General features: G+C 39.7%; 1 protein-coding gene across 3 annotated transcripts in view; it reads right to left on the reverse strand.

The window, feature by feature from the left end:
- Positions 1-27,463, reverse strand: part of LOC139473647 (high affinity cAMP-specific and IBMX-insensitive 3',5'-cyclic phosphodiesterase 8B-like) — a 229,089-nt gene that overhangs the window by 40,229 nt on the left and 161,397 nt on the right. For all 3 annotated transcript variants that reach the window (XM_071256338.1, XM_071256330.1, XM_071256347.1), the window contains one exon: positions 21,593-21,649. In XM_071256338.1, coding sequence (XP_071112439.1) covers positions 21,593-21,649 — 57 coding nt within the window. The remainder of the gene's footprint in view (positions 1-21,592; positions 21,650-27,463) is intronic.

The following is a 27,463-nucleotide window of genomic DNA, read 5'->3' on the forward strand; positions in this document are numbered from 1 at the left end:
TCAGATCGTGTCAGAATGGCAGGGCTGTCATAATCAATACAAACTACATTATATTTCTTATTGATGCCAGGCAGAAAATGTTACGCATCAGCTGATTTATTTGTTCAATGTAATGAATGTCACTTTAAACTCTGATTTTGACCAAACTGCTAATGGTTGAATGGGCTTATTTCTGGATTAAATCATCCGGGGAGAAACAGTTAAATCAGAGATCAAAATGGAGTCAAGGATTATTTTCAGATTAACCTGTCAAGCTAGCATTTGATGTCAAATATTGCAGAAGGGAACTAAACGCTTCTAAACTGCATGGCTTTTTCAGAAATATTATGTGACACGGAAAATTATATTTGCTCCTATAGTTTCATCAGCAACACTAGAACAGGAAGGCCCCTGAAATTTGTCCTTCAATTTTGGGATGAGGCTTAGAAACGGACCATCATTCCAATGATAATACCGTATTCGACGTAATAAGCGCCCAGAGCGCTCTCAAAATTAGAAATAGGGGGCTCTTATTAGAATATTATTTTGGTGGAAAAAAACAGAATTGAAAGATAAATTTCGTGGTTTATGCTGACAGCCTGAAATGTTCATATACGACAGATATATTTTTCCAGAATTAAATTGCCCATAATTAAGAGTGCATATAGCACATGAGTGCGTATTATACATGAATAAATAAGTCATGTGTACATTGATCAATCGGAAGGGGTGCTAATTGGGAGGGGTGCTAATTGGGATAGTGCACTGGCCAATATATTAGCAAATATTGCGCTTATTAGAGCGGGGCGCTTATTACGTCGAATACGGTAGTTCTGTTCTGTGATAAACAAAAAGCCAGTATGAAAGCTGTGAGACGGTATGAAAACCAGACATGATTTTCGAGAGGGTCACTCCAAGAAACAACATACATTTGGGCAGGCAGTCTTGCTATTATATTTGTATTAGAATACTCTAATTAAAACAAAAGTTCACTTTGATTTTACAAATCATTATTTTTAGGTATGCTTCTCTAGATCATCATGAGACCTTACAACTGTCTAACCCATGGTTACACTGCAAGGGAACATTGTGTTTTGTGGTTGTCAAGCTGAACCTCCAAAACCTGGTAGCTCAGTACAGTAATCTGTTAAAACAGTATCATAAACCCCCATCCAATTATAAAAGAGAAAAAAAGTCATTTCTAATAAACAAGTCAACATTATGTTTGTCGCCAATCATATTCACTAACACCATCCAGATCATACAACATACATTTAGACTTACGTACAAAAGCATCACACTTGCCACTGGGGAGCCATTGAAAGTCGACATATGCAATCATGATATTACTCTTTCTACATGTTTGACGTTTTGCAAATAGCCTTGTGGACATATTACAGACACTTAATTGTTGATGTAACACAGACACTATTGTTGACATGATACAGACACTATTGTTGACATAATACAGACACTATTGTTGACATAATATAGACACTATTGTTGACATAATACAGACACTATTGTTGACATAATACAGACACTATTGTTGACATAATACAGACACTATTGTTGATGTAACACACACACTATTGTTGACATGATACAGACACTATTGTTGACATGATACAGACACTATTGTTGACATGAAACAGGCACACTTGTTGATATGATACAGACACTATTGTTGACATAATACAGACACTATTGTTCACATAATACAGGCACTTAATTGTTGATGTACCAGAGACACTATTGTTGACATGATACAGACACTATTGTTGACATAATACAGACACTTAATTGTTGATGTAACAGAGACCCAATTGTTGATGTAACAGAGACCCAATTGTTGACACACTACAGACACTATTGTTGACATAATACAGACACTTTTGTTGACATAATACAGACACTATTGTTGACATGATACAGACACTATTGTTGACATGATACAGGCACTATTGTTGACATAATACATTAGTAGTGAGTGAGTGAATGAGTGAGTGAGTAAGGTTTAACACCGCTTGTAGCAATATTCCAGCAATATCACGACAGGGGACACCAGAAATGTTGTGTTAGTAAGAGGCAATGACCGTGACTTAGTTGATGCATCTCTATCAAAATGTTTCATGGTGGACATGGAGAGATTTCCTAACGCATCAATTGACGCATCAGTGACTAAAACTAAGCATATCCCAACTTTAATTTGTACTGTATGTTTCCATGAATTTTTAGGTGAACATTTGACTTGCCTTGGCATGTGTTTGTGACAGGTGCCACCAGTGGGGCAGGATACACTGACATTTTCACAACCACCTGGTATCTTCACAATTTGATAGTGGTTCATGAACACAAGCTTTACATGAGTCTGAATTGTACAACAGAACTGGTTTCAGCATAGATTTATGATTATGTAAACGGTTTTGTCTCTTTTATTGACTGCCTCCGTGGTCTAGTGGTAGAGCGTCCGCCCGAAGAGCGGAAGGTCCAGGGTTTGATCCCCGGCCGCGTCATACCCAAAGACGTTAAAAGATGGTACTTGTTGTTACCCTGTCTGGCACTCGGTATTAAGGGGTTAAAGCAAGGACTGGTCGGCTCGGAGTCAGTATACTGTGTCGGAGTGGGGTATTCATGTTAAACTGCTGCATGGTATCTCAGTGAGCTAGCACTATAAATCGGCATCAGTCCGGTCTAGTACAAGCAGCCACACACACACGCACACATGTATTCACGTCGCTATATAAGTGCAATAATCTTGGACGCGACGTTGAACCCAAATTAACCTAACCTAACCCGCTTTTATTGTCCCCAGCTGGTAGCGTGCTCATTATATCAACCACTTCCTTCTGCCCACCATTTCCCTGTCGCTGTTATCTCTGAACTATCGCTGAAATATCGCTGACTGTAGCGCAAGAAAAATCTAACAAAAAACACACTTGTGTTTAAGAGAAGCCGTCCTGACCTTACACATGGAACCAATCATCATCAGTACCTGGGATATTAACTCATTCTCACTACCTGTCTACTGAGGTTCTCTTCATGGGTGGCATGTGCAGGGGTATTGCAGCATTGCTCATGTTCAAATATTTCTCTGAAGGACATCCTTTGTCCCCTGAAATACTGTGTTTACCAGTGGGGAATAAACAAATTTGGATCTAAACTTGATTTTGAGTGCTGACTTTCTTTCCAGGGTTAATAGGTGCATTTCTAACACAGTTAGCATCTAATGACAGCTCATCTGATTTAGGTTTCCAGACAAGTTAAAAATGGTGCTCCAAAATAGTGATAAACCTCAGTGTAATTGCCACGATCTTGCTTAAAATAGACCCTCTATGAGAAAATTTAAGAAAATTAATGAAAAGACACACCTGTTTCACAAGATAATTGGAAGGTGTCTGTGGATTTATTCCTTTAGAATGTATACTCAGATGCTGGAGTGTGGCAAGCCTATGAAAAATAGGGATGGTGCCATGTTGAAACATGAGTTGGGATTTATCAGATGTTTGTTAATGGAGAGGACACATGGGAATGCCATTGTGGACAGACAGATGACCTTGACCTTGACCTTGTCTTTCATGGACCTGGAATCAAGCCAGATTTGCTCCTCTTCATTCATGGGCACTGCAGAAGACTGTAACTCCCATATGTAGGTCCAAACTGTGTTATTCTTGCTGCTAAAGTCTAGATCCTGGGCTGTGATTGTGGACAGAGCTTGCATTGGAGGCAAACCTCCAAATGTGAGCTGTCAGATACAGTATTTGTTGTTTGTTTGTTTTTTAACGTCGCATGTTGATATGTTTACTGGGCATGATTGTCTATAGTGCGTGAGTGAGTGAGTGACTTGAGGTTGAGGGGTTGAGGACGGTGTTGCATGTAGGGAGTGTGTTTGTTTGTTTGCTGTTTAACGCCGCACTCAGCAATATTCCAGCTATATGACGGCGGTCTGTAAATCATCGAGTCTGTACAAGACAGTCCAGTGATTGACCTTATCGGCATTAATCTATGCATTTGGGATACGATGACATGCGTCAACCAAGTCAGCAGGGCTGACCACCCGATCCCGTTAGTTGCTTTTACGACAAACATGGGTTGCTGAAGACCACAGATACAGTATGTCCTCATATCCCTAACGGATAATGATGTTACACATTGACCTACTCATCATAAAATACACTATGACATATGTCTGGTGAAAAGCCCAGTCACTTGCTCAGTTGGTGAATGTGTAAGCAAGGATTATATCCTACCTAAATATTATCCTGGGGGAAGTTTTACTCTGGAGTATAGTATCCTACCTTAGTGTGTCCAAAAATTAAGGGTAATTCATCCAAGTGAAACATACCTAAGTGGAAATAGGAAAATGTATCCTGGGATAATTTACACACACTTGAGTCAGTGTATATTATCCCATGACAGACTTCCTCTGCACATGCACTGCATGCTGTCATGACATTCATGCTGTCAGCTGGTCACATGACTTCATGAGGTTTGACATTGACATTGCCAGTTGATTTGATCAACCATGAATGGAACAGAGTAAATATATGTTGAGAGGAGTAAACACTCTGGTATGGGTTCAAATTCACTAGGGAGAATCATCCTGACACTAGAGAATTTCATCTCCGGGATCAAAATAGGGTAGGATAATATTCACTCGTACATATGCTGGGTCAAGGCATATACTGTATTCGACGTAATAAGCGCCCCGCTCTAATAAGCGCCCAAGGCGATATTTGCTAATATATTGGCTAGAGAACAATCCCAATTAGCACCCCTTCCGATTGATCAATGTACACAAGACTTATTTATTCGTGTATAATCCGCACTCGTGTGCAATATGCACCCTCAATTATGGGCAATTAAATTCTGGAAAAATATATCTGTTGTACATTCAGGCTGTCACCATAAACCACAAAATTATCTTTCAATTCTGTTTTTTACACCAAAATAATATTCTAATAAGAGCCCCCTATTTCTAATTTTGAGAGCGCCCTGAGGGCTTATTACGTCGAGTACGGTAGGTCAAAACCTTTTGTGTAACTGATGAGGGCATTGAGTGAGATCCCTGGATGGCCACCAAAGGCTTGGAGATGAGTTTGATAGAGAGGGATCACTTTCTTCCCCTTCAGTTTCCTCCATTACTGTCCATGTATGTGTTTGGCTGCAACTGAATCTGTAGTGGCTTGTCCGCGATGTCTGTGCATCCGTCCTCATGTCACCCAGGTCAGCTTTGATAAATGGATGTCCAGCAAATGTTGTCTTGTTACTTCAATTACTTCATCCGAGGTAACCAAAAAGTACACCTATTTTGCCACATGTGACAACATAATAGATCTGTTGGTCTATCAGGTGCTGTCACAGCAGCTTCTTAATAACAAATTATCTATCTGTTTTAGCATTTTAAGTTGAAAGTTTCTTCCAATTACAGCATAGTGGATATCACTGCCTGCCCTCTTGTCACATGCTTGGCTCTTCTTGACCAATGCCTGTCCCCATTGGCCCCCTTGCCATATGTCCCCCCCTCACAACATACCTTACCTCCCCTGCCCCATACCTGCCCACCTTGCCACCTATCTGCCCCTTTGCCACATGCCCCCATCCCTGCCACATACCCCCTCCCTTCCCCTCCTTGCCTTGCCACATGCCTGCCCCCCTTGCCACATGTCTACCTTCCCTGCCCATACCTGCCTTTGCCATATGCTCCCCCCCTCCCCCTCCCCCCTTGCCACATACCCGCCCTCATCCTCCTTCTTCCTTGCCACATGCCCTTCCCCCCTTTGCCACATACCCGCCCTCATCCTCCTTCTTCCTTGCCACATCCCCCCTCCCCCCTTGCCACATACCCACCCTCATCCTCCTTCTTCCTTGCCACATCCCCCCTCCCCCCTTGCCACATGCCCGCCCTCCCCTTCCTTCTTCCTTGCCACATCCCCCCTCCCCCCTTGCCACATACCCGCCCTCATCCTCCCTGCCACATGCCCGCCCATTTGCCCGTACCTGCACCCCTTGCACCCCCTTGCACCCCCTTGCACCATGACTTAGGACTAGGACTACCTGACCTATCCACCTTTCATTGGTGGTCTGTAATCAATTTCCACCTATTTTGTCCCACAATTTATGTTCTGTGATAGGGTGGCAAGTTACAAACAAACACAACTCTGTGACTGTTCTAAGCTTAAATTCAGTTTGACCGCAATTATTTGACAGGAACAGATGTAAATGTTCTAGTTCACATGGACTGGGCTCCAGCTGTCCACGTCCACAGGTTGGTCAGTGTGACACACTGTCTTGTTAACATTGGTCTGTTCTGACAGACCATCATCCATATACACTGGTCAGTGGGCAGAGTGATGAATGCCATCTCAAAGTGTGTTAAACCTTACAAGTCACTGATATCTTCACCCTAATACTGACTGAGTGCCGAGTTCCTCAACTGGGTTACTCACTACATATCAACTTCACAGAGATGCTAATTCTGTCGCCAGAGAGAGGATTGCAATCTTATTTTATTTTATTCTCAGTGATCTGGTGTAATCTTCACCCCTAATTTGTCTTTTCCTCCAAGTGGAATCTTTTTTGAGGGATCATCAAGACTGGTTATTTGCTGATATTGAATTTATATATTTAAAAAGATTGCTTACCTTTCAGGATGAACATCAAATAACATAATTACAAGAATTGATTGAAAATATTTTTTCATCTTTTTTGCTTTATATCATTGCTCTTTTTTACTTCCACATGATTCAGTATCAGTATTTAAAATTCAAGAAAATAATCAATTTCTTTTTTTCTTAAACTGTAGTATATTTGTCAAAGTGATCAAAAGTTAATCTTTAGGCTTGTAGTTGTTGTGTGCACTGGGTTTAAATGTTGTAACTCTATTAAAGGTGCAAAGTAGAATGATCTACCATCCACCTGACCCATGAAGATCCAGGGTAATATAGGTCTTCAGCAACCCATGCTTACCATAAAAGGCGACTATGCTTGTCATAAGAAGCGACTAATGGGATTGGGTGGTCAGACTCGCTGACCTAGTTGATGCATGTCACCGTATCCCAATGGTGTGGATCAATGCTCATGATGTCAGTCACTGGATTGTCTGGTCCAGACTTGATGATTTACACAGCACCGTCATATAGCTGGAATATTGTTGAGTGTGGCGTTAAACAAACAAACAAACAAACTATCCACCTACCATTTTTAACTGCACATTTTTCTAAAGAAATGTGGTAAATCTTTTAACATGGACTGCTTAAGATCATATGAGATCATTTGTAGACATAAATATATAAACATGATGCAGTGCAATGCATTCAGGAACCAGTCTGACAAGCACATGGCATACTCACTCCTGCTCGACACCAGGATATTGCTGCAAAAATAATGGGCAAATTTGCTCTGACATAAAAGTGAAGCTGTGTTGAGTGGCACAGATCAGTAAGTGATGTTGGGTGTTTTGAGCATTTAATTAAATCCAAATATCATACAAGACAAAACCTTTTGGGTTCCTACCACTGGCATCCTATTAAGCAGCGTATTTGCCTTAACAATTAAATCTGAGATCACTGCACATTCTTCACAAAAACACTTTTTGTCTCAAATCTTGTTTCAAACAGTAATTATTCCGTAGCATTCTTCTAAACTACATTTCATGCCACTGAAAGTGATGATGATGATCCTGATGATGATGGTGATGGGGATGATGATGATGATGGTGGTGGTGGGGATGATGATGATGATGATGATGATGATGATGATGATGATGATGATGATGATCAATTTAAAGAACTGGCAATTTTTGTAGGTCATATTAAATTAGGACCTCGGGTCTCCCTCAGATGTCAGTGATATGCATCCCATTGCAATCATAAAACTGCCTTTCTTTAAAGGTCAAACCAGTTGGGTTTTCTATATCAGCTTTAATACATTTTTCCTCGCACAAAACCACACAATTTTTGACAAATTTTGTACAAATGAGAATTAAGATGCAGGTTTCAAAGAGTGGGAAGATAAAAGGGAAATAACTCATTTATTTCGGCCATCCAGCAGCAAAGGGAGAAGAAACACTCAACTCATTACATGGAAACTCAGGATGCATCTGAGCCTATTTGTTTCCAAAATGCAATAAAGTTGTTCTTTTCTTACCACCAACTTAAAGTAATCTGCACTTGTCAGTTTCAGTCCCCTGCCCAAGTCTCCCCATGGTTACATGAATGACACAATCATTAGGTGGGACAGATGGAGTATGTCGAACAGAGGCAGCACCTATAGCTGTCTTCCACTATTCCCAAACCTGGGTGGATGAGACTGGTTCAACTACGCTGTGTCACTGGGACAATTTGCTTCTCTGAAATCGACAAGTCTCATTTGCAATCAGCTGTGCTCAGGTTAGTATGGAAGCCTTTTAGAGCCATTTGTTTTTATATTTTGTTTTTGAAATTTCAAGATACCAAGTTGTAATTTCAAGATACTACGTTGAAATTTCAAGATATTAAGTTGTAATTTCAAGATACTAAGTGGAAATTTCAAGTTACTATGTGGAAATTTCAAGATACTATGTGGAATTTTCAAGATACTAAGTGGAAATTTCAAGATACTAACTTGAAATTTCAAGAAACATACTAAGTTAAATAATAAGCTGAAATTTCAAGATACCAGTACTAAGTTTAAATTTCAACTAATAATCTTAAAAATTCAACTTTTTATCTCGAAATTTCAAGAAAAAAAGACATGGCCCTAAAAGGTTTCCGTAGGTTAAAGCAAATCATCTGTGCGTAATTAGGAAAAAATGAAACTCACATCCAGCTGAAGTTCCTAAAGTGCTAGTACAAGATGATGTGTGTTTGGCGATATGCATGGTATCATTAGGGGTCTTGTCAGCAAAGCCTTGTACACCTTAATAGGCTTACAATGTATAACATATGTAAAAAGACCGCCTCCGTGGTCTTGTGGTAGAGCGTCCGCCCGGAGAGCGGAAGGTCCGGGGTTCAATCCCCGGCCGCGTCATACCAAAAGACGTTAAAAGATGGTACTTGTTGTTACCCTGTCTGGCGCTCGGCATGTAGGGGCTAAAACAAGGACTGGTCGGCTCGGAGTCAGTATACTGTGTCTCAGTGGGGTATTGATGTTAAATTGCGGCATTGGTATCTCAGTGAGCTAGCACTACAAATCGGCATCAGTCCCGACTAGTACAAGCAGCCACACAAACACACACACGTACATGCACGTCGCTATATAAGTGCAATAATCTTGGACGCGACGTTTAACCCAATTTCACCTCACCTCATATGTTAAAAGGTAATAAAGACCTGCACACATTTCTGGGAAAGATATGGTTTACGTTTTATCTTATATTGTTACAGTGGTATAGAACAGGTTCACGTCTTAGAAAATCACAGCCTCAACATGACTTTGAGCTCAATGGTAAATCAGTATTTGATTTAATGATCAGTTTGGGGAATTGGAGAATGAAAGCCCACAGAAAACTGTCGTAACAAAGCTTGATGCCATGTTTTACTGAATACATTTTTTGTGAATCCAGTCTCCGGCTTGCGGTATAAAACCTGACATCTTACGCATGAAACCATACATACCCCTCATCGATAGAGCTACAACTTGTAATTTTCTTAATAGCCACACAATTTGTCAAGAAAACCACATCATTTTCAAATAGTTAAGGTAATAATCAGAGTGTAAAGTGAAGGTCAAACTTAAAAATTCCCAAATCAAACAGGCTCATAGGCATATAAAGCTTAAATATCTCAAGATACCCAATTAATTAGGCCACACATATCATATTTTTCATTTCATGGGCCCGCTGCCCCTTTCTGAAAAGCAGCCAGTCTAAGAATTATATTATCAGCATTGGTGAAAGTTACTTTGAAATGGTTTGCTGCAGACATGTGCCTAATGTATATAGCCCTACCCAAGAAGGTCATCAAGCTTTGAAGTGTGCACATCACACAAGTGTCACCAAGCCTTGAAGGTGTGCACATCTCACAAGTGTCTCACCAAGCTTTGAAGGTGTGCACATCAGACAAGTGTCACCAAGCCTTGAAGGTGTGCACATCACACAAGTGTCTCACCAAGCCTTGAAGGTGTGCACATCACACATGTGTCTCACCAAGCTTTGAAGGTGTGCACATCAGAAAAGTGTCACCAAGCCTTGAAGGTGTGCACATCACACAAGTGTCTCACCAAGCTTTGAAGGTGTGCACATCACACAAGTGTCACCAAGCCTTGAAGGTGTGCACATCACACATGTGTCTCACCAAGCCTTGAAGGTGTGCACATCACACAAGTGTCTCACCAAGTCTTGAAGGTGTGCACATCACACATGTCTCACCAAGCCTTGAAGGTGTGCACATCACACAAGTGTCACCAAGCCTTGAAGGTGTGCACATCACACATGTGTCACCAAGCCTTGAAGGTGTGCACATCACACAAGTGTCTCACCAAGTCTTGAAGGTGTGCACATCAGACAAGTGTCTCACCAAGTCTTGAAGGTGTGCACATCACACAAGTGTCTCACCAAGCCTTGAAGGTGTGCACATCACACAAGTGTCTCACCAAGCCTTGAAGGTGTGCACATCACACAAGTGTCTCACCAAGCCTTGAAGGTGTGCACATCACACAAGTGTCTCACCAAGTCTTGAAGGTGTGCACATCACACAAGTGTCTCACCAAGCCTTGAAGGTGTGCACATCACACAAGTGTCACAGCAAGCCTTGAAGGCGTGCACATGACACAAGTGTCTCACCAAGCCTTGAAGGTGTGCACATCACACAAGTGTCTCACCAAGCCTTGAAGGTGTGCACATCACACAAGTGTCTCACCAAGCCTTGAAGGTGTGCACATCACACAAGTGTCTCACCAAGCTTTGAAAGTGTGCACATCACACAAGTGTCACCAAGCCTTGAAGGTGTGCACATCTCACAAGTGTCACACCAAGCCTTGAAGGTGTGCACATCACACAAGTGTCACACCAAGTCTTGAAGGTGTGCACATCACACAAGTGTCACACCAAGTCTTGAAGGTGTGCACATCACACAAGTGTCTCACCAAGTCTTGAAGGTGTGCACATCACACAAGTGTCTCACCAAGCTTTGAAGGTGTGCACATCACACAAGTGTCTCACCAAGCTTTGAAGGTGTGCACATCACACAAGTGTCACCAAGCCTTGAAGGTGTGCACATCACACAAGTGTCACACCAAGTCTTGAAGGTGTGCACATCACACAAGTGTCTCACCAAGTCTTGAAGGTGTGCACATCACACAAGTGTCTCACCAAGCTTTGAAGCCTTGTCATATGACCATTATAAAATATTGATCTCAGCGTATCTGTTCCAAGTGATATAACATGCAGCTCAACCAATCATACTTGTGGGACATTCAGTGGAAGCAGTCAAACTTGGAGAGAGAGAGAAGCTGGGAAGTATCATTGTGTTTGGGCTGAAGGGCTGTTCAAATTTGTGGCTCTTATGAGGTACAGCTTGCTGACTATACGTGGAACACAATCTTTAAATACACTTGTAGTTTCAGGGTGTAGCATGTGCACCCCCCATCTGCATTTAGATCACCCATTTTTCCCCTTTCTCACAATCACCAGACACCCCTACCCCTACCCCCGCCCTACTCACCCACCCTGATGGCCACGCCCACTCTACGTCAGTTTATCAGCACTACCAATAGTCAGCGTAACTTTAAAACAAACCATTCCCCCCTACTGCGAAACAGTCTTTCAACATGTTAACTCCCAAAACTGTTTTCAAATATTGTTTCTATTTTGGTAAACAGACTCTTATATGGATGCTTCTTTTATCTATTCCTGTTAACAGACTTGGCTTATGTTTGTGAACTTTTTGCACTCAGCCAAAAGCTTGGCCTAATTTAGCCAAGATTGAAGACTTGTTTATGCATCTGGAAACACAGTATAATTTATTACATAACTACATAATGAGCTACACTTGGCTCACTACCTGGGTGTATAAGACCATCAAAGACGATGTCCCTCATTCTCTATGTGGCTTTATATATTGATGAAGAAGCTTTGGTTATATTCCTGTTGTTGAAAGAATAATGCTTTGTGAGAATAAGTTACTCTTAGGCAGGAATTAGGATACGACCTCGCAGCTTGCCACATTGTCGGCGTAACTGACGAATCCTGCCAGCAATATCCATGTCAGAAAACAAACTAGGCACTAGCAGAGTTATGTTGAATATTCCAAGGTAACACTCTGTCTGTTTAGAGATGAAACTCGTAGACAAGCACCTTCACTTGATAATGACAAGTAAAGGTTGTTTCAACACAAAGACCCCCTCAATCTGAAGTCCTTGGATAAGGAATCAAGCCAGCCACCTGGGAGTGTATTTATCCCCATCGCTACAGTGGATAGCTGTACTGCTTCACATGGTAACATCACAGTGTATTTTGATGCTTAGAATCAGTAAAATACTTGTCTCTCCTATCAACTCATCCAATGGTGAGTTAAGGATGTCTGCTGGTTTATATCAAGAGTATTTAACCTTTCTTAAATAGGTATTATCAAAGTCATAAAACTAGCTGGCCAAATGAAACAAAAAAGGTTTGTGTACTTTCCATTGTGCTTGGTGTACTTGTTTACAACCATTCCATCTTCCAGAGGCAAGGGAGTTAACTGACGTAAAAGTCCAGTTTCCACCCTTGCCGAACTAGGATGGACTTTCTGGACTTGATCATAGGGCCACCTGTGGCTATTGTGAGTTATGTCCCTTCTATGTTCCTCCTATTGACCAATCAGATTCCACATCTCATATCACTTGCATTTGTTTCAAACAAAATCGTGTCGCCCAGTCTGATCAATAATCAAGATCTATATTGTCATAAAACGGGTCTTACTTCGCAAATTGCATCTGTTCACATAAGCACCTTGATCAAAAACATGAAATAATTGGGAAAATATCTGTTGACACTAAGTTGTCAGTACACATGCTTTACAAATCTTGCAACTGACCGAAATCTGCACGGCAGTTTACGAACCGGATGTCAATTTTGTTACACGATTTTGATGGGATTATGCATAGACTCATTAGTCCAGCCAAAATATAACTCCATAATCGCAGCCTAGTTCGGCAAGGGTGGAAACTGGACTTTCATAATCAGTTAACTCCCTTGCCTCAGGAAGATGGTCAGATTCACACATGGGGAAATCATTCACAGGTTCACAGTTTTGCATCACAATCTCTATATGTTAGTGTGTTATCTCCCCGTTCCTAAGGTGACGCCACATTCTACTGACACTGTACTATGACATCACGAAACAAGGTGATACTACATCTGCCTCAAAGGTTAAAGACTGTTGTCACACAACTACTATTTACCCTCGCCATGAGCAATGTATGATATGCCATGAATGAATTCCCTTTTTGTTCAACAACCCCCTATATCATATAACTGTAGGTTTCTCAGTGGGGCCAACAGACAAAAACAGTATCCATTGGAGTGTGTTCCAGAAAAATATGCATCTGAAATAGGTTAGGTAGGTACTACCTTCAGTGTTTTCCAACACAGCATTGCCCTTGTCTTTTGGCGTTTGAGTCAGAATTGACTATCAGGGATCTAGACAAAGTACTGGGATAATTCTCATCATTAATATTGAAATGATTGTCTAAAATACCAAAAATCAGTTTATGAAACTATCAGGGATATAGTTGAGATTTTTTACACGTGTAAGCAACATCTTGGGAATAAACATGACTTACATTGTTTGGGATAAACACTATGCATTTAGCTTGCTAAGGCTCCCTAAATACAATGTTTCTTCCTAATACAGGATATTTACCATCCAAAACCAAACTTGTACGATAGCCTCTATGATGCTCAAAGCATTGCTTCACGAGAACTGCACATCCCAGCAAGCATCCCTGTGTTAAATAGTGTTAAGTGTGTTAAATAGTGTTAAGTGTGTTAAATAGTGTTAAGTGTGTTAAATAGTGTTAAGTGTGTTAAATAGTGTTAAGTGTGTTAAATAGTGTTAAGGGAAGACGACTCTTGCTGGGAAGATGTCATCATACGTTACACGTCAATTTGATGAAGTGCAAGATGACATGGTTCCATCATCTCCTCCAACAGTTCCATAATGAGTGAGTGAGGGAGATTATTTAGCAACAATAGCTAGGAAGGTTAACACAATAACAGAACATCATGAAATGGACTTAGGTGGAGTCAAACGAGAATGTTTAAAATTAATGTAGCTCTTGTGTTTTGTTTGTTTGTTTCATGTTGTTTAATGCCGCACTCAGCAATATTCCTGCTATATGATGGCGGTGTGTATATAATCTAATCTGGACCAGACAATCCAGTGACTGACATCATGAGCATCGATCAACGCAATTGGGATACGATGACATGCATCTACCTAGTCAGCGATCCTGTCCACCAGATCCCGATCTCAGATAATCGCCAATTAGGGCAAGCATGGGTTGCTGAAGACCTATTCTACCCGGATCTTCACGGGTCCACTATCCATTGGGTTACTCAGGGTCTGTCTATCAGGTAGCTGAGTTAAGGTGGTTAAAGTGCTCGCTGATGATGAACTTTATTCCCAATGCTTGCTGTAAAAAGCGACTATGCTTGTCATAAGAGGCGACTAACGGGATCGGGTGGTCAGGCTTGCTGACTTGGTTGATGCATATCATCGTATCCCAATTGCGTGGATCGATGCTCATGATGTCAATCACTGGACTTTCTGGTCCAGACTCGATTATTTAGAGACCCACGCCAAATAGCTGGAATATTGCTCAGTGCGGCTTTGAACAACAAACAAACAAACAATCCTTTAAAGAAAGAAAGTCTTGTTGAATGTTAAGTTGAAGGCTGCCAATATCAGTTAGAAACGTTTACAGTAAATAATTGCCAACCCAATTCAAGGAGACGTCCATGAGGTGTTAAATGACCACTAGCCAGTTTCTGGTCTAGACAGGATGTTGCATCCAGGTGGCGCTGCTCTCACTGGATGATGAAAACTTCTGGACCATATACATCAAAGACAGTATTTGAATCTCCCTCAGCTGAGCTTAATATCTGGCCCCACATTTCAGCCAGGTCATCAGTGAGATAAATGTCTCTATCCCAGGTCATCAGTGAGATAAATGTCTCTATTCCAGGTCATCAGTGAGATAAATGTCTCTATTCCAGATCATCAGTGAGATAAATGTCTCTATCCCAGGTCATCAGTGAGATGTATGTCTCTATCCCAGGTCATCAGTGAGATGAATGTCTCTATCCAAGGTCATCAGTGAGATAAATGTCTCTATCCCAGGTCATCAGTGAGATGTATGTCTCTGTCCCAGGTCATCAGTGAGATAAATGTCTCTATTCCAGGTCATCAGTGAGATGAATGTCTCTATTCCAGGTCATCAGTGAGATAAATGTCTCTATTCCAGGTCATCAGTGAGATAAATGTCTCTATCCCAGGTCATCAGTGAGATGAATGTCTCTATTCCAGGTAATCAGTGAGATAAATGTCTCTATTCCAGGTCATCAGTGAGATAAATGTCTCTATCCCAGGTCATCAGTGAGATGTATGTCTCTATCCCAGGTCATCAGTGAGATGAATGTCTCTATCCCAGGTCATCAGTGAGATGTATGTCTCTATCCCAGGTCATCAGTGAGATGTATGTCTCTATCCCAGGTCATCAGTGAGATAAATGTCTCTATTCCAGGTCATCAGTGAGATGAATGTCTCTATTCCAGGTCATCAGTGAGATAAATGTCTCTATTCCAGGTCATCAGTGAGATGAATGTCTCTATCCCAGGTCATCAGTGAGATGAATGTCTCTATTCCAGGTAATCAGTGAGATGAATGTCTCTATCCCAGGTCATCAGTGAGATAAATGTCTCTATCCCAGGTCATCAGTGAGATAAATGTCTCTATTCCAGGTCATCAGTGAGATAAATGTCTCTATTCCAGGTCATCAGTGAGATGTATGTCTCTATCCCAGGTCATCAGTGAGATGTATGTCTCTATTCTAGGTCATCAGTGAGATGTATGTCTCTATCCCAGGTCATCAGTGAGATAAATGTCTCTATTCCAGATCATCAGTGAGATGTATGTCTCTATTCTAGGTCATCAGTGAGATGTATGTCTCTATTCTAGGTCATCAGTGAGATGTATGTCTCTATCCCAGGTCATCAGTGAGATAAATGTCTCTATTCCAGGTCATCAGTGAGATGTATGTCTCTATCCCAGGTCATCAGTGAGATAAATGTCTCTATTCCAGGTCATCAGTGAGATGAATGTCTCTATTCCAGGTCATCAGTGAGATGAATTTCTCTATTCCAGGTCATCAGTGAGATGAATGTCTCTATTCCAGGTCATCAGTGAGATGTATGTCTCTATTCCAGGCCATCAGTGAGATGTATGTTGCTACCCAGATGTTTAGTGAGATGTATGTCTCTATCGCCGGCCATCAGCGTGAAGAAGTTCTTCTCTGTCTCAGGTCAGAGGTGTGGTAATTCAACACAAATGTCCTAATCTGTTCACAAGATAGGATGGAGAGCTTTCCGCCAAGTAGATTCCAAATCAGGTTAAATGATTTCCAGAAATAGCATCACTTGACCCTTATTATCATATCATCGCATCCCCAGTCTCAATATGGAAACACTTAAAACTAATTTTATCCAGGTATAAAACTGGACCCTGCCAGATACTACCTTTTAGACAGATATGATAAATAAGTTATCAGCCTATTTCATGGTAACCTTGTTCATGATAACACTATTTTTGAAAGCTATGGTCATCGACAATTTCGTTTAACAATCCCATCTTTAGGAGTACCTCAGTCCTATGTTGAGTCCTCACCTTTCTGTCTATTGACACAATGCTTTCCAACTATGACATAAAATTACAATCTTTCAAAAGACTTATAAAGCATTGCGACATGAGACATAAATTGCATGTTTCTTTAATTGAATTTGTTTGTTTCACCCTACTCATAAAGCTTAAAAGAAATTTTAATACAAATGTGTGTTTGCATTTTTATTTTTATTGTTATCATATATCAGTATGGTTCTGACAACAAAACGTGTATACCACATAACAACCTATATTATGTTTTTTGCATTTCCAAATGTTTTAATATCAATTCTCAATTCATTCACATGGTAAGAAATCCAGACAAATCACTATATTGGAGAATTTACAGAAATCTTCATGACATTAGACTGAAACTGTCACAAACATGCTACTTTGTTCTCTTGTGTAAGAGGCTTCAGTGTAATTCACTGCTATCTATAGAGAAAAATAACCATCAAAACTCCCTCAGTGTAACAGTAACAACGTAGACACTGATCGACCATATTCACATTTGAGGAAATTGGACCAAAATAACATGATCAATTTTATACATGTCTTCACATGCTCATCATCCTATGATGGTTTTCATCCATTCCCAGTTTCCACCGAGAAATGGTCTTCATAACCTCCTCACACAGTCACTGTAAATGGCAAGGTTTAGTTAAAAGAAGATGAAGAAGATTCATGATTTGAAAATGTTCCATTGCCAAGTCGATGGCCATATTGAATGTCGTAATTACACCAGAAATCTACGTGAGGGTCGAAATGTGCAACACTGTGCCTTGTAATGGCATCGATTGACTCACCTATCAGCACCCCACTGTCCAAAATGTGGAGATGGCCATTTATACTTGACGAAAAACTGGAACCGAGATCTGAATCCAGCCATTAAATTGTGATCCTTGAGACAACAATATGCTTCATGTGTTCCGTCATCATCTCACATCATATCCCAATTGCAACTTCACCGTAACAGCTCACAAATTTGGTGGGATCAACTCATGAATTTAACATGGCTTATGGCATCAAAAAGTGAAAACAATTTAAGCTGGGCTGCTTGCGTTTTCTTGCAATGGTCTTTGTTTTAGAGTGCAATCAACGAGAATCCAAAGATTTCAATTTCATTCCTGAAATAGAAAGCTTGCTCCTTGTCATTGCCTTCTCATTCATATTCATTAGAAAAGAGAAACCTGGGCTTAGTTCAAGAATGCAAAGACGCTGATGGCAGGGTACGCTGTTGATGTTTGCTGTTGATGTTTGCTGTTCCATGTTCCAGTCACAATTTCGACACACCATATTGTCAGCTGACTTGGAATAGGCACTGTTATCAGGTCTTTATAGATCCATCAGAGCAACTCTGGCAAAAACAGGGATACCGTCAATGTCTGCCTTAATTGAAGGCAATGTGGCACATCACAGATAAGGAGGTATTAAGCCCCTGATTTTCTCTGGTGGAATTCTTGCAGCTAGTAAAAGAGGAATGCTGTGTGTCTGAGGACGACTAATCTGTCTGACGCCAAAGATTCTGTAGGCCCTTGATACCAATTTTGTTTGATTCCATTGATGACAGTACTGACATGGGTTTGTCTCTGTGACGTCACTAGGTGTCCATTTGAGAGAGGGGAATTAGATACCCACATGCCTTCCTGGGATTATGTTTGTGATTTAAAAATAAAGCAGTTTCACCATATTTGTATGTTTCATCAAAAGGGGAATGAACTTGGGATACATATTTCCACAATCATCTCAGCAATAGGAACTTTTGAAATCCATGTTCCTCAATTTAAAGGATTGGATGTGATCAGACTCCCATCTTCAATGTGAGACTACTTTTGCCAGACTAAACCCTTTATTAAGTTCTTATCCATCAGTTACAAGTCATAAAAGACATTTTCCTAAAATACATATAAAATGTATGTCAGAGAATATCCTGGCTAAACAGATTCCATTGTATGTAAAAGGCAAAACAGCCTTAAAAATGTATCACTGAAAATCAGTTAAGACACCAGGTGTTTGCAAAAAGATTAGGCATGTCATGCTCTTCTGCTAGGACCCATGAAGATTCAGGGGTAGAATAGGTCTTCAGCAACCCATGCTTGCTGTAAAAGGTGACTATGCTTGTCGTAAGAGGCGACTAACGGCATCGGGTGGTCATGTTCGCTGACTTGCCTGATGCATGTCATCGATCGCAATTGCATGGATCGATGCTCATGATATCAATCACTGGATTGTCTGGTCCAGACTTGATTATTTACAGACTGCCGTCATATAGCTGTAATATTGCTCAGTGCGGCGTAAAACACCAACCAACCAACCAACCAACCCTTCTGCTAGCACCTGCCACTCGCATAATTTGCATAAAAAAGTATGTGTTTTTTGCCTGATGCCACACAGCAGTACTCTTGACACACCATGGCAAATGTTTCAGCAAATTCTACCTTGTCAAAATCCCAGTTGATTAATCTGATTACAAATATACTATATGCAAATCATTTCTCCACACAAGGTTGTTCAAGGAGAGTCATAACCATTCACAATTAAAAGCAAACTGTATACAGGTTAAAGAGGCTAAATTCTTTAAGTGAACATATCTGTGGCCCGTAATCTCTGTAAAGGTCACTAGTACAGAGAATCCAACTTGCACCGCCTCCTCTGAATCTGAATCTCTAGCATCTATGGAAACATGTTAATGTCTTCAGTCCCCTACCTGTTGCCTGCCTGGGGCTTGGATGTGCAGGCTAACAAGCCACTATAACCATGCCAGACATTCCCGGTGAGAAGCCAGGAATCTCGCCGGGCTTACATAACACATACTTCGAGTACTCCAGAAACTCTTCTCAATGCTCTTTGCCTCTCCCCTGAGTCAACAAGACCTAATGGGTGTCCATAATTACTGCTAATTGGCAATCAGTAATGTAGCGCTTGTGTTCTGTTTGTTTGTTTCATGTTGTTTAACTCCGCACTCAGCAATATTCCAGTTATATGACGGTGGTCTGTAAATAATCGAGTCTGGACCAGACAATCCAGTGATTGACATCATTAGCATCGTTCCACGCAATTGGGAAACGATGACATGCATCAACCAAGTCAGAGAGCCTTACCACCCAATCCCGTTAGATGCCTCTTACGGCAAGCATGGGTGGCTGAAGACCATTTCTACCCTGGATCTTCACGGGTCTAGCCTTTGTGAATCTAATAAAACTACCTTAAGACAAGAGTGAGTGAGTGAGTATGGTTTTACGCCGCTTTATGCAATATTCCAGCAATATCACAGCGGGGGACACCAGTAATTGGCTTCACCCATTGTAACCATGTCAGGAATCAAACCCGGGTCTTCGGCATGACGAGCGAACACTTTAACCACTAGGCTACCCAACCGGCCCTTAAGACAAGAAGTTCTTGTGAATCTAATATAGCTACCTTAAAACAAGAAATTTGTACAGACAACAAACCAACAGAAACAAAATAGAAAAAGTTGACAAATTCAAGGAATCTATATCAAGACTTAAATGGGTACATTGTGTGCAGTTCATAGATTCCCCCACCGAAATAATACTGGAACATACTTGACCCACTCACTCACTCACCCACTCACTCACTCACCCACTCACTCACTCAGTTCACGGGTTTATCGTTTATTGTTACTGATGGTGAGTAGGAGCAGAATGACTTCCTTTGTTTTGCTACTCCTGTCAAGTGGGTATTAATTCTGAAATGTTTTGTAAAATAATCTTGCTATCGGTATTTTTACAGTACATTTCTATGAAAGAAAACTAGTTCCAAGGCAAGTATTCTGGGTTCCGCTATCGGTCACCTCAATGTGTCAACAAGTTGCTATTTTTCAGTGGTGTTATTTTCATTTCTTAAAATGTACTGTACACATGCTCCCAGATTGTTGATGTGTTTGGTGCTGATGTTGGCATTTACATCACCAGGGATGAAGTGCCACCTAGCTCTGCATATCAACATAACTCTATATATATTTCATTCCCCCTTTATATCACCGACAGATATCAATGCATCAAAACAGAACTTGCTCATCACAATATCTTAATGTCATGATATATTGTGTGCATATTGATACTGAATAATGGTCATTGAATAACACTATGGCTTGAAAGGTTTGAAAAAATAGTTATTGCTATAAAATATGTTGCCTAACCATATAAGTACATGATTAATAAATGCCACAAATAATCATGAATATAATGTTTATGTGGCCATCCTAAGGTACCCCACCATCTGTAATCAAATTTTTTACTGTTTTTTTTCACTTGTAAAAGGTAGGGAAAAATAAAAACAGCCCATCCTGTGCTGGTCTTCTAAATAATTATTCAAATCTAGAAATACCGTAGAAGGCAACAATATTCTTGTGAAGAATGCTTCACATTTGGTAAGTATATATATATACATATCTATAATTATTTTCAAAAAGAACAAAAAAGAAAACTGATAACTTCTTTTCAAAAGATCTGACAAACAGTAAAAACAGTGCTTTAGGAAACAGTAGATAAAAAACAAATAGGAAATCAAATCTTATTTTAGGTTTGGCAGATCAATAAATTAAGTAGCATTTCTTATGTTTGTCTCTCACATTTGACGGAACAAGAACTTTTTAAGATTGTATGTCAATGCAATAAGGTAATATGCCATTCGTGGATATCCCAGTTACGTAAAGAAACCATAGCAACCTCCAAGACGTGATGTGACACAAGGCGAAGTGACTGCTATCTCTCCGCACCTCTTGGAGTATGAATGAAGTGCCATGAACTTACCGACATTGTGTGCTGGTTTAATTTCAAAGGTCCAAAAGATATCTCATTTTCTGTTGTCTGTAATAGAAAAAGAGATCCATCAAAAACGTGCATTAGCATCAGTAAGCATTGATAACCATACAATATGTAAATCATTAATTAATATTTATTTCAAAGATTTAATAACAATGAATTATGTTGAATATTCTTGTTTACAACAGAGGGACAATGCAACTAGTACAACCAAAACATCACTCTGGACTGGAACAATCTCTATTATGATATAATAAAATGCACAAACAAGTGCAAAAGTGAGCGTGGCTCACTAATACCCCGGACCCACCTAGTGTGTCAGTAGTTACAAATTAAATAGCTAGGATAGGGTTAGCCACTTGGGTTTGAAAAATTCCAAAAAGAAAATGGAAAATTAATAAAAAACTTTTTTTTTTCTTTTGACTGCACCCTTCCATATGACACAGATTATATGTACTAAGTTTAAGGTGAATCCACTGAATAGTTTAAGAGAAATCGCGCAGACAAAATTTTCAGACGGACGTTAGGGTTTGAAAAATTCATAAAAAAATGGAAAATTAATGAAAGCAATTTTTTTCTTTTGACTGCACCCCTCCATATGACACAGATTATATATACTAAGTTTTAGATGAATCCACTGAATAGTTTAAGTGAAATAGTGCGGACAAAGTTTTTGGACCGTTTGACGGACAGACGGACGGACGGACGGACGGACGGACGGACGGACGGACAGACAGACGGACGGAATCTTGGTATAACTATATACCCCCGACAAACAAATAGCAAATTGTTTCTAAAATAAAATCTGAAAAGAATATAATGCATTCAGCAGACACTAATGAAAAATAAATAGAATGTACCTTGGATTAAAAAATAATAATTAGAAAGCAGACTTAAACCACTGTGACTCCATCACTCAAACCTAATGATGGAAGAGACGGCACTCTTAGCTAGCTGGTTGTAAATATAAAAACTTTTCAGCTGCTATATCCCTTTGGTATTGCCAAAAATTGGATTCAGGCAAGATAACAGTTCATCACTGTAAACTGAATATGTGTTCACATAACCAGAAAGATGTTTTAAGATCAACAAGTTAGGTAACACAATTCAAGTTGGAGATAAAACTCCCCTGGTGCCTAAATCTGCAGCTCCACCTATAGAAGTAAGTATTTCACGAAGGTGTCTGTTGCTGCCTTGTGGGCTCTCTGTGAGGCTGGATTGGGGTTATCAGTTTGGGCACAACATCGCTAACATGACTGACATGAACAAAAATACTAGCATGTCGTTATATAAACACCGCAGGATCCTCACGTAAACATGATGCTTTTTGTTTATAATCTATTTCTTTTTATTGTGGAAATACCTCAGTTTTTCAGCAAAAAGAGTTATATTTTTCAGCAATTCTCTGAAGTGCAATGAAACTATGTGTTATGAAACATGATTCAATGATACAATTTCAAAAAAAACTTTATCGTTCCATCGCATCCTGCATAGAATGTGAACTTCTTCCATGGCATGTATTTCATTCTTCTTTCTTTCAAAAAAGACTGTTAACACTATACAAATCTGGACCTTTAAATCACACGAATTTTTTCTTTAAAATAGGACGTAGCTGTAAACAAAACCATTTCCACAGACATAAGAAATCTCTGCTAAAAGCAGAGTCGATTGTATGATTCTGACTAATTCACAAGCATGTGTTAATGAATCACTAACAAATAGTGATGATATCAGATGTTAACGAACACCTCCTCACCACCCCTGGAACCAGACACAAACACATGCAAAGGCAAGGCAAGTGTTCACCCGAAAAAACACCGGAACATCCGGTACAAGTGAAAATAAGGGAATTGCTTCACACATTATTTTTATCACTAATGCCTCAAATTTGGAAATGTCCTCCACATGTCTACCATTTAAAGCCTTGAATGCTGTCACCCTGTTGAAACACACATGAGTGAAGACTGTATCACCATTCATGTATAGTTTGCCATTTACAGATGACATCGATGGAACTTGATTAAGTGTATGAGTTGGATTTAACACTGTCTTCACAGTAAGCGGATCCTGGAACAACTAAGGGAGTGAGTTCTATACAACTTTGACAGCTAGGCCAATCCTTACCCCATTCAAATTAATGAGTGAGTGAGTGAGTGAGTGAGTGAGTGAGTGAGTGAGTTGGGATTAACGCCGCTTTGAACAGTATTCTAGTTATATCACAGTGTGTCAGCTTAATGTGGGAGGAAAGCCTGAAGTGATGCAGGTCTCAGACATTTACCACTTTGGTGAAACCCACGAGCACGGGTATGGTGCTGACAAACCTAGGAACATAATCGGGGCGAACCGGAATTCGAACACACAATCATAGGTTTCTGGCGTGCCCAAGGGATGCAACTCTGCACAGCAAATCGTGGCGCCTTAGACGACTGGGGCACCCGTGCCCCCTCAAATTAAGGAGCTTCTGATGCAAACATATAAAGAATTACAGAGAAATCATGTAGATTATATCAAACGTTTTTATTTAAATGATGACAGTTTTGGTTCCATTGACAGCTGAAATCTGTAAGATGCCTGCATTTGATCAAATAATTTTATTTAATGAGAAAATTCTGACATCTTGCAGAACACTGTTTTCTTACAAAAAGACAGACAAAAACCACTAGCCACCCACATTCATTTTGCAAAAGTGTTTGCCTGAGGATTAAATGTCATATTTCCAGTTCATAAAACCACATAACTGTATTACACACGCTCAAAATGTTCCAAATAAACCACATCAATTCAAATCATAAAACAACATAACCAAAATATTTGTAATTGAAATACTTCCCACATCAGTGTCAGAGAAAGCTTGGAGTGAGTGAGTGAGTGAGTTGCTTTAAATCCCGCTTTTAACAATTATCCATTACAGTAAACTACAGTTATAACGAACTCAGAGGGACTAATAATTTTAGTTCGTTATAACCGTAATTCATTATAAGCATATATACAGCATAACTACAGCAAATAGTCGGGACTAAAAAGTTAGTTTGTTATATCCGTCAGTTCGTTATAAGCGTGTTCGTTATAACCGTAGTTTACTGTATATCATATGAACATATCGTACAGAAAAAAAACAGTTGTCTAATTATCTTAATAAATATATAATAAAAAGGAGCCCAGAGACTCTTAATCATCAGACACTGCAGTAATCTAGACTTGCCAAACATTATAGACTTGCATGGGCTTTATTTGATATATTTGTATCAGGGTCTGTAAGATAGATTACACATTGGCATACAAACAGCATTGCATTGTATCTATACAGGGATAAGATGTATTTGAAAAAACAACGTTAACCTGAGGTTCTGGGGGACTGTATCATTTATGAGTATATGGTATCGCGTGTATCGCAAAAGTGAACCTTGAACAAATTTCCACTGAATTCCGCAGACCTGCAGAAAATTCTCTTCCCTGTCAATAGACTGTATGCACACAACACTAGCATCTGAATAGCACTGTGTTTAGTGTATACTCTCTAAACACATGAGGTGGCTATCGTGGAACTTGTCAGTCTTTATCTGAATGTGCCAGATGTTGTCTTCATTGTCCTACAGGCTCTTCACAAGGGTACTGCATAAAACCAGCACAATAATTACATTGAAGTCTGTACCCTGTGTCTATCATGCAGACAAGCAATGTGTGTGTCTAATGCTGTAGATCAAGAAGTTCAAATTTTTAAAAATGGATATTTTTCACAACTAATGAGATACTTTATTTGCATTATTGATTTATCTTCATGTATTTATTTGCTGATGACCAAAATACTGTATCATTATCAGCATTTGTATTGCAATATTATTTTTATAATCACAACAATTTAAAAAAAAAATTGTATTTCCTGATGTAGATCAGGAAGTTGAAATCAATAAATGAATAATTTTATTATGATCATTATTGATCTATCAGCATTTTAAAATCACAACAATTTAAAAACAGTTCCTCTTCAATCTGTTTATCTTTATACAGCATTAGCGAAACTACATTTCTGAAATGACGTACCACACATACACAAGTCTGGGATTACTTCAATTTTCCAATTTGTCAACTTTCCCTTCATGTCGAGCAATATTCCTGCAGCTCCATCTTGAGGTGTCTACATTTCACAACTTTTGATTCACAGTTGACAATGCTCTTTCTATGAATATTTCAGAGAGTGTCATATAGAACTCATCAATTATCAAAGGTTGTTTGATCAGGGTTACAACATTCATGACCTTAGCAAAACTTTCATAAGGTCTTATGGCAGACAAGTGAAGCACATTTCCAAATTTAACATAACAGTGACAAAAATAATGTCCCTATTTTGACTTGTACCATACTCCCCAGGGAGCTGAGAATGAAAATTGAGTGCTCACTGATCCATTGACCGGGGTAATAATAGTGTAGCGCTATAAGCATCCACTTGGTATATGGTATCTGGCACATTATAAATGCACTTATTATATATTCCTATGTTTTTTCAGGTGAACAACTGACTTGCCCTTGCAAGCGTTTGTGATATGTGCACCGTTGAAGCAGGATATGCTCACCTATTCGCAAACACCTGGTATCACAATTTTTTTACAGTGATTCATAAACACATGCTTGTGATATAGTCAGAATCATACAATGGAGTCCACTTTTAGCCGATATTTCTTAGGATTGAGGAAATGGTTTTGTTGATTTTTATTCCATAACCATGAGGCATTTCTCTAAAGGTTGCTATGAGACTTGGGTAAGAGCAACTGAAGGTCTGTGACTGGAGTGTTTACATCATCTGGTGAAGAACACCTCGTGACTCTGTATACAGAAGTGTACACGCCCCGGAGGAGATTCACGCCTAATTCAGACGAAGCTGGATCTCATATAGCATATGTATAGGTAAAAACACATAGGCCTCCTTAGAAGTTCATTTTTGGGGTAACAAATATTTCAGATTAATGTAACACTTTTCACACAAATATTCGAGGCCTACACTCATGTTGCCATTTTTATTTATCTTCAAAAAACAGGTTATCTACAGATTACTCACCCACATACACATTTTTAAATAAAACTACAAAACCCTTTCCCTATCCAATAGATGATAAAGGTTGACATCAATGCAACACTTGTAGTTCTTCTCATTTTAGTATTTCTTGGAAATAAATGATTGTATCAAATATCCTGGCTATTGCCAATATCATAATTTGTAAAATGTGCATTCAAAGGAAAACAAGAGTAAAAGTGACAAGCTCCTTACAGGTGAAGTTCAAAATGTCTGTGTCTTTTAGGGAAGGGATCAGAAGGCTTTATTTTCTCACAAGGCAAAGAATGATTATTAACACAATGGAACTGACTTACACACATCATATGAAGGGGGCATGTGTCGCCCAGTCGTCTAATACGCTGCAATTTGCTGTGCAGAGTTGCGTCCCTTGGACATGCCAGGAACCAATGATTGTGGGTTCGAAATCCCGGTTCGCCCTGATTATGTTTCTAGGTTTGTCAGCACCATACCGTGCTTGTGGGTTTGACCGAAGTGGTAAACGTGTAAAACCTGCATCACTATGGGCTTTCCTCCCACATTAACCTGACACGCCATGATATAACTGGAATACTGTTAAAAGCAGCGTTAAACACAATTTACACACAACATATGATCATGTGTTTGGGCACTCTACTGCACTAGATCGCATTCAGAGAGCATGATATGTATTGAGGTAGAATGGATTATTGATCAAAGAGCAAAACAGTGCCCAGCTTGTGGTGCTCAGTCAACACCAACCAACAATACTTGTGTATGTTTTCAATGCCAGGTATTAAACACTGTGTAATAAACTGTGATATCTGCAATGG

The sequence above is a fragment of the Haliotis cracherodii genome, unplaced genomic scaffold, assembly GCF_022045235.1.
Source record: "Haliotis cracherodii isolate W230 unplaced genomic scaffold, xgHalCrac1.p SCAF_1, whole genome shotgun sequence".
In the NCBI taxonomy this organism is placed as follows: Eukaryota; Metazoa; Mollusca; class Gastropoda; order Lepetellida; family Haliotidae; genus Haliotis; species Haliotis cracherodii.